We start from the raw sequence: 9138 nt of genomic DNA, 5'->3' as shown, positions 1-9138 counted from the left end.
AATTCACCCAGCGGCGACAGCATTTTTGGTCTGTGGAAATTATTACATCAGTGTACAACAAAATGGTCATTTACTAAACTAACATCAAAATTTTCTAATTCTTGATCACAGTGGTAGACCACTTTCAATATCAATAGTTTTCAACAAAAAAAACAGAGGAATTTGGAAATATTTAGAAAAGTATTTATTAGTTAAAATGATATAAATAAACATAGAAATAAACAGAACATGAACATACTGAAAAATGAAAATTCTTAATCCTCTTTAACTGAGTGTGGATCTAAATATTTTATGATGCATAATATATTCTGTTTTGGCAGAGAATTTGTCCACAGAATTGTCAGTTTGATAGTACATAAATACAAAAGTTTCTTTACTGAGAAACCTCTCAAAATAACCTTTAAAAAAGAGCCCTGTGCTTGAAAATAAAAGCGCTTCTACAACTGACCCACAGTCAATGCCTGTCATCCAAAAATTCAAAATTAACTGAGCCCAGACAACATACATAGGCCTACTGTACATGATTTTTACAAGAGTATTTTACAAATGATCTATCTAAATTATCATAACAAATAAATAAATACATTTAGTGCATCTTCCCATTTTCACCAGAAAAGGCAAAAATGAAAAATAACTCTTAAATTAACGTACACCAAACTCAGTTTGATTCCACAAATTTCTTAGTCAGTAAAGTCAGTTCTCACATCGACAGTCCAGCTATCTTAAAATCTCCTTGTTTACCTATTTGAATAATCTTTTCAGCAACATACAAAAGACCCCAAAACACTGGGCTACAGGCTACTGTAGACAGTTAGCCTCTTTTTTGGCTATGTCAGAATCTTATTCAGTCACTAACAAATGAGATAGCCATAATGGTGCCAAGTGCTTTATCATATTTTATGCAAATCTGAAGTGTCCAAATTTGAATTTCTGTGATAATTTATACTTTGTTGGGCATACCATTATCTCTAAGCTATTTACATCCCAAATTACTACTTACATCTGACATTAATTGATGCTAACACTGTTATAACAATGCCGATGTAATTCTATGATCATACAAGTTAAAATGTATAAAAGATACTGTAAGAGCCCATTTTGTGTCAAATATACAACAACTTGTCAAGATTTTAAATGGAATGTATAAGATAATTCTGCAGTTCCTTTCAGTTAAGTTTAAATGGAGTGCTATATATCATGTTGCAGTTTAAAATGCACAACATGATTTCAGACCACCTGGCAATTCAAAATTTACACCATTACAATTTAGATTTTGTTTGTTTTTCAAACTGACAATGATTCATACATTTGGAACAAAAAAGTGTAATGTTTCAGTGCAATACTGCTAGGTATACACTGATAAGATGGAGAACCGAAAGGACTGCATGTCCTTTTTTGTATGTGGTAAAGCAGAATGTGCATGGAAAGTTTAGAAGACTTTTTCTACCCTAGTTAAGTTCAACTAAGAATAACTGACACACAAAAGTAAACATGACATAAAACATAGCAACATGAAGTCGAAAGTGCTCTTATGAGGTCTACTTTGAGGGAATCCAGATAAAAGCGTCCAAACAATTACTTTTTTTTTTTTTTCTCTTCGATATCGTATCTCATTTTTCGCAATGGTATGGAATGACTGGGGTTAAAGAGGACGAAAATAGCATTTGGTTATTTGGTTTTGGGCAAAAACATTTCTGTACTCTGGGCATGGTAACAAAATCCTCCATGCCCCTCATGGATTTCATGTAACACTCACACACATCTGAGTGGTGATGAATAGAATGTCGACACTGGCAACTTGCCAGCATGCTTGGATGTCAGATTTTTTGTTTTGGGGTTTTTTTTTTGGGGGGGGGGGGGTATTGTGCAATATATTCACAATCCATGACAACATTTCAACAACAACTCAACAACAAATCTGTGATGTAAATGTTGTACATTATAATCAAAATTCAGAATAACTAAACACAAAAAGTCAGTGATCTAAATAAAAAGAAGTGCTCAGTGGTTCTTGGCCATTTTGAAAATATTCACAAGGCTATAAAATTAATATAAATTCAGTAGCAAAATGTCGTTCAGTTGCTAATCTTGAAAGCACCAAAGAAGCTCCCTTCAGGTTCTAGGTCCAACAGCCATGATTTGGACACTTTGACAAAAATCCCATCACCTTTACTCAAAAGGATGCCCCTCCCTTGTTGCACACAGTACATATTGTATGTTGTATTATTCCAATTCTGTGTGCCCCCACTCTTTGTGAGAACAATAGGATTGATTGTAGACTGAGTGTGCTTCTTAAGGCAAATGTACTGAATCAGTTGGACTTCACTCTCATTTTGTTCTTCATGCTCCCGGGCATACCTAAAGCAGGTCTTGGCATAGACATAGTAATATCCTTCCTCATCCACCAGGATACGCCCATCATGATACTTGATCTTTCGCAAAAGTCCTCGACCTTCATCCCAATGTATCATGGTGACATGCTGTTCTGCTGAAAATGCAATTATGGGGTGCATAATAATTATTAAGAGTGACAGCAGAATCCTCAAAGGTACAAATATAATTGAACATCCGTTTTCAAATAGGTTATGACATCATTACAAAGGAAAAAACAAAAGGCATTTCCTTACGATTGGAGAAATCAGACGATGTCATGATAGGTAGATGAGCTAATGGCATTACTCCTCCATCCTTTCCTTTTCTGACACATTTATTCTTCCTCCTTAGATCTTTCAGCGCATCAGCGATGATCGGTTCAGCTGACATATCCTAAACCAGAGCAGCAAAATACATCATGAAACATCAATGAACAGGTCTGCAGAGATATTTCATAACAGGGTTGTGAAAACTGATATAAAGGCAAGGGCAAAGGTTCAGGTGAACATAAGTTTTTTAAACTGCAATATGGATCTGCTACTATATGGTCTAAAATGTTCAGATTGTCTGAAGATGCATCGGTAACCAACGCCTATAAACCCACCAAAAAACATCTTCTTCACGCATTGTCTGAGTTGTATCATGGTATTTCTGGTAATCTAATGTTTTTCTTTTGTGCTTCCAGCATGACAGATTGGCATGTTGAGATCTACATTGGCATGTAGAGATTTCTTCAGTGACAAAGTGGACTTGACCAAATCAATTACACAGCTTTACAGTGTAGTGCAACAGAAAATTAGGTGCCGAGCAATCAACCCTGCATTACACCAGAAACTGGTTTGGAGATTGATGAGAGGGTTCCAAACTGCAAAATTCAGTAATCAACAGCATTAATAGATGGGATGTAGAGTGGGAGGAACACTTTTTAGGTATCTGATTTAAGAACCTGTTACCCACATCTACTTCACAGGAACCAATCAACATTCTGTAAATGTCTTAGCCTTCCTTGTTTTTTTTTCTCATCACCTTCCTATGTTTTTATCAGTGGTGAAATCAGCAGCCACACGTTCCTGCTGTTCATTGATTAAAACAACCAGTGACAAACTGATTCCTGAATGTCCAATAAGCTTAGGTCATATTTTACCCAATAACAATCCAAAACCCAAGCCATTCATCTTAAACATGTTGTTGTGTTCCAGAGGTACTATTCTGTCGCAGAGGACTAATAGCATTTGTTGAGCCCCTGAGAAACTCAGATGTCAAAAGCATAAAACAATGCTTCCATCCAAATACAAAAACCATGTAACCATGAGTTCTTGCACAATTTGCAGGTGAGTTGCCTTTTCCTTCTTGACCATAGCAATTACTGCATCTTTCAAAGTTTATTTACTGTCTAGGCAAACATATTTACTACAAGATTCCTTAAAAATAGAAAGGATAAACAAGCCTAGAAATATTTATAGGACTATTCTGAATAAATTTCACACTGCCACTTTTGGGATCTATCCATGATTTGTGGCGAGCAGTACCAGTCAGACACTTGAGTAAGAGGACACATTTAATAACTATTGAGCTGGTACTAAAATAAGATGACAGATACAAAAACTTTTACAAACACAGTCCCCAAATACAGCCAGTATAATTTTGCAGCAAATATTTTCTGTTTAAAATCCTTGGAGCATGTTCTCATAAGATGGTTTTTAAGTGCAGAATTCCTGGTATTCTGCTGCAGAGGACTTTCAAGGATTTGGTTGGTCATAAACAAAAAGCAGGCCAATATACACAACCTCTCAAAATGATGTGCACATTAACAACAAAAACAAGAAAACATGTGTAATAATGGATTTAAATGTTTAATCTTTGAATCCCTTGGTTATAATTTTCATTGGGAGTAATGCGCCCCAGGGGTTTTGGTGATCACAACTGAACACACTGACAGTGTATAGAACACAGTATTGGCTTAGAATATGGCAAGTAGTTCAATATAGGCAACCTTAAAGGCTGCATCCTCCAGACAGGAAAAGTGAGTGGGTTACTCTTCTGAGTTCTCTTCTGAAGCAAAGCAACACCAACTGCTCTTTGATGGGGAAAATGTGACAAACTTATAGTAATGCAGAGACTTCCTGCGATGAAGCGCTCATAATGACAAAGTCTGTGGGATAATGTGAGTGTCATCATCAAATTGGTAAAGAAAAAAAAATCATATTATGTGGCTGGGAAATATGCAGGTTAGATTCCCACAAGGCCTATGGTTGCTACCATGATAGAAAGCAAGCATTATTTCTTATGGGTTGACCTCTTTACAGGCAACCTGACCACAATGGTCACGGAAATGTATTTTAGCAGCTGTGGTATGCAGCACAATGTTTACTTGTTTCTTTAAACAAAAATATGGGAATAGCTGTGCTAAGCACATATTTCAAAAATGTTGCTTTTGCTGTCCATAGTATGAAAGGTACATAAGTTAATTGTTATAAAGAAAAGTTTCCAAGAGAGGTAGACACCGTATATATGCTTTAATAAGTTTGTCCACACATTTAAATTGATGACAAGCATAAACAGGTATCATTTTAAGGATGATTCCTTCCGCAAAGTCTTTCTAAAGATCCGTTCACTTAGGAGACACAGCTGTGCGAAGACGAACAATTGTGTATATCAGAATATGTAGAGTGTGGTACATTATTCATCTAGCTTTTCACCATTTACAACACAAAACAAGAAGACATCAAAGAGAAACAACTGCATCTAAAATATTTGTTCTTAAAGACATCACTTCATGGTCTCAAGCAGACCATCAATGACCTACAGAATTATGCTATTGACTGAAAAAAGCTGTCCAGAAAGAACTCAAGAGACCACGCCCATATGTTTCAGCATCAAAAGACCTAATCTGACATATGCTTTGACCCCACAGTCAAGAAGAATTTTGGCACATATTATCTATGGTAAAGGTCAAATCATTGTCATTGATGGTGTGAGGCTGTATGTCCTCTATATTCTCTCTTAACTAAATAAAAAGGTTTTGTCCAATACCTGTGAAAGCTCTATTCTTTATTCCCTGTATATCAACACATTAGAAAAACAAACAAGTAGAACAACTCACCTCTACTGGTTTTTGTGGGGCTGAGGTGAAGTCTACCTGTAAAAATAACAGAGACATTGTAATCACACATCTGTATACAATCAAGTATAATGAATCACAGTTTATACAAGGTAGTAAATGCTTTAGCTGGATACAGCTGGATCCTTAATACTTTATTAACTCTTCTAAAACCTCAGTCATGGGAGGGTAAATATTTCAAATTCAGAGTAAAAAATCTTTTGCAGACATGGGATTTTACAAGAAATAACTTTTTATGGGAGATGACTTTTTGAGAGGGAAGGTATTTTTAAGATGAAACTTGACAGTCAAACCATATTCTTTTCGAGTGAAGTCTACAGGCCATCCATGAGAACTTTCTACAAAAGCTCTCATTAACCTTAAGTATTCCCACTCTGCAAATTCCTTTTGATTCAAAAAACAACTGTTTTGATCACCTCTTGTTCACATCACTGAAAAGTACAACAGGTGGTAGAGAGAAACTTTGATACTCTGCAAACATCTCCACTCTAAGCCTTTTCTATAAAATCCCATGACTCACACTAAAATAGTTACAGATGGAACTGTCATTAGAAACATGGCATTATTCAGTGCAATGCAATTTCTTCTTTCACTAAATATATGGGAATGTCATTGACTGCAATCAAATGAAATAGAAAGTTGAGTTGTGTATTTTAAAATGAGGTTTTGGTTCATGACAAAATTTTCTCTCTGCATCCGTTTCCGATGACAGCCTGAACCTAGTGCCAAACACAACTGAAATTCATCTTTTCCCATTCTTGTGTCTGTTGATCGGGCTCCTCTCCAGGACACAAGTCTCTGATACACACCACTGTTTTTATGCCAAAGCCTCACTAAACAAGATGCCATTATTGTTCACAACATTCAAATGTCACCAAGGAATGTTAGCATTGTTTACATACATGGCTTCTCTTGGGCGTGTTAGCTGTTTTGATGATTATTTATCAAAACAGCTAGTAAATAAATTGATGTGGATTTTAATAGTTCCTTCCTTTTGCTTTTTTTCATGAGGTTAGAAGTTTAAAGATGACAAGCGACCTCTTTTTCGAGGAAATACACAAACAATTTATGTTAAGCAACGCACTGTCTTTAAAAATGCAGTCTCAATTTTTCGCACCATTTTTCAGATTTCTGTCATCGTTTTTAGTTAATTCAGTAAACTCACTCTCAGTTAAAACAAAGACGAAATTTAAAGATGTTAGATACAGCACTAATGGAAGAATAAACTCCGTCACGGAAGAAGAAGATCTGTGAGCATCCTGGTAGGAACATGTTCTTAATAAGGGTAAAAGATGTACAAACTCAGAATCTATTCAGTGTCTGGAAAAGCTCTCATATATCTACAGCCTGGTGTGGTTTTGTGTGAGAGGATGGGGACAAAGCTTCTATAGGCAGAAGCCCTATCCAAATCTGAATAGTTTTCCTTTTTTTGCCAACTGGTTGTTCTACAGGACCGGCGCCGTAATCGAAGACACTAAAATGGTGAAAACATCTACAAAAAGATTACAATATTCTTGTAAGTTTTTGCTGTTACTGTCAAAAATTAAATTTGCCGAGAGAGAAACCCAAGTATGAGAAACACGGGCTCCTAGCGACCACCTTTGTATGACTGTGGAATTTTTCACAGAAGTATTATAGTCGCAGTGTTCCGCTCGAGGAGAGTCTTCTAAGAGTTTATACAATACTTAATCTAAAGTTTCAACTGTGCCTGCAAGCGTCCGACTCGGCATGTGAAAACTGAAACATCTTTTGTAAAACTTCTCTAATTTCGAGAACCTGAAATCGTCTGAGCTGAAATTGATGATCTTGTCATTCGTGCATACAAGGTATTGAAAAACAGATGGTTTTGATTTAAAGCGAAAGCAAACTTCAATTTCAAGCGAGCAGCCTAACAGCATTTTCTTAAGCATTTCGCATGAAAAAAAGCTCACCTTCTCAGATAGTGCACAACCATGTAACTGCCTGAAACAACTTACCTCGCGAAGGTATCCGGTTAAGTGTAACAAAATTGCAACACTAGATGCGATCTGAAGCAATCCCATTATCAAGAGCGTTCCAAAAAGCAGTGGTCTGTGAGTCGGTGCCGCACCGCGAGGCGCGTGGAGTCGCGGTTGACCGTTCTCCATTTCGATATGGTTCCGCAGGTAACCACGGTAATCATTAGCTGCCATGAGCGCTCGGTTCAAATATTCTTCTCAGTGGGAGGAAGCTAGTAATGATCAGTGATTCATATAAACAGTGGGTGGGCAATACAGTTCGGTCTTTTTGTAGAGAGACAGCCAATCAGATAATAGAGAAAGAAGCCTCGATTTTTCTTAAACTGTTGCGCGCAGCCCTACGCAGGTTGAACTTGAAGTTCTTATTTCTGTGAACTTAACTCCCCTCCGGCGACAGTACCGGTCACGTGACGTTTGCTGTGGCGCATTCTCCTTTTTTTTTTTTTTTTTTTAAATTTATGTAGACTATCAGGTTCAGCATGATGCGCTTTGATAATAATACCTGTCTACTGACTGTCTTTAGAACGACCTGTACGGAATTGCAATGCAACCAACATTAAACCATATTTCTATTTTTCTTTTCAAACAAATATCATGTGTCAAATCCAATTAAGGGGCTTTCTTTGGCTGGTAGACTAACAGTAGGCTTTCTCAATTTCATTCACCCTGAAGATAGATACACAATAGCAGTTTATTTCAGGACTACTGAAATTGATATTTTGACAAGGAACCCTGTCAAAATATGGCAAGCTTAAATACGTATTAGTTCATTATCTCCAAATCCTGTGGTTAGACTAGCTCAGAATTCACAGCTCTGTGCAAGTATAGTGGGCCTACCTCATTTGTAACTTCACTTTGCAAAAAAACGTTTCATTTTAGAGGAGCAGCTCTGTCACACATTGGTTATTACTTTAAGGAAGACCTTTCTAAGACCAGAGTGCCTTGTTTAATGTTTAATGAGGGCCTACGGTATGTGGCTCCTTGTTAATGACTTAGATCTTTCCCTCACTGAATGTTGGTAAAATGATACTCATCTACTGTCTTTGTTCTGAGTCGAGAAAACAAAGCTTTGAGTGACATGAGATATTCATTTAAAAGTACACTCTTAAGCATGCATTTGTATCTCAGGTGAAATGGAGACATTCCATGTATCTCAAACATGTGAAAAGAAGATGCTTTAAAAAACAGTAGCAGTGACAACTGTGGTATAGTTTTTTTTTTTTTCTCTGTGTCCTTTTTTTTAACCTGGTTTTTGAATTGCCAATTCCCTGTGGCACCACAGGGTAAGGAATTCTTTTCACATGCTCACTTTTCACGCTGTCTCCACTGAAACATAGAGTATGTGAAGACCTTTCCCCTGGGTTGGTGATACTGCTTAGCTTGGAACTATGCGATTCCTGTGATGATGTGCAGTTTAATTTATTGCCGCGCCACCAGATGTCACTCCCACCACCCAGCCATGCTCCCCACACATTTCCTACCCTTATACCCCTCCTCGAATTCATTTATTACGGTTGTATTATACAACTAATCGTGTGATACAAAGGATCGCTGCGGCTCATGAAAAGTAAGAGGTGTTCACAAGCTGCAGTGAGCTACTGAATCTCATCACACATCAGACATACTTCTTCCACTGTCTGAGCTTTT

The 9138-nt window shown here is 37.0% G+C and overlaps 1 protein-coding gene across 1 annotated transcript; it reads right to left on the bottom strand.

The window, feature by feature from the left end:
* Positions 1 to 2075: 2075 nt before the first annotated feature.
* Positions 2076 to 7665, bottom strand: tnfsf11 (TNF superfamily member 11). The gene is made up of 4 exons (XM_030787287.1): positions 7471 to 7665; positions 5477 to 5512; positions 2628 to 2766; positions 2076 to 2488 (listed from the first exon to the last, which is right to left on the bottom strand). Exons 1-4 carry the CDS (start codon positions 7663 to 7665, stop codon positions 2076 to 2078), a joined length of 783 nt encoding a protein of 260 aa, XP_030643147.1.
* Positions 7666 to 9138: the final 1473 nt, after the last annotated feature.

This window comes from Chanos chanos, chromosome 10 (assembly GCF_902362185.1).
Source record: "Chanos chanos chromosome 10, fChaCha1.1, whole genome shotgun sequence".
Lineage (NCBI taxonomy): Eukaryota > Metazoa > Chordata > Actinopteri > Gonorynchiformes > Chanidae > Chanos > Chanos chanos.
The sequence above is the reverse complement of the archived record's forward strand: the minus strand, read 5'-3'. Positions and strand labels throughout refer to the sequence as shown.

Coding starts and splice junctions, on each gene's coding strand:
- tnfsf11 (XM_030787287.1), bottom strand. CDS start 7,665: ATGGCAGCTAATGATTACCGTGGTTACCTGCGGAACCATATCGAAATG. Junction 2,767..5,476: donor CCCCACAAAAACCAGTAGAG/GTGAGTTGTTCT, acceptor GCTCTGGTTTAG/GATATGTCAGCTGAACCGAT. Junction 2,489..2,627: donor ATCGTCTGATTTCTCCAATC/GTAAGGAAATGC, acceptor TTGCATTTTCAG/CAGAACAGCATGTCACCATG.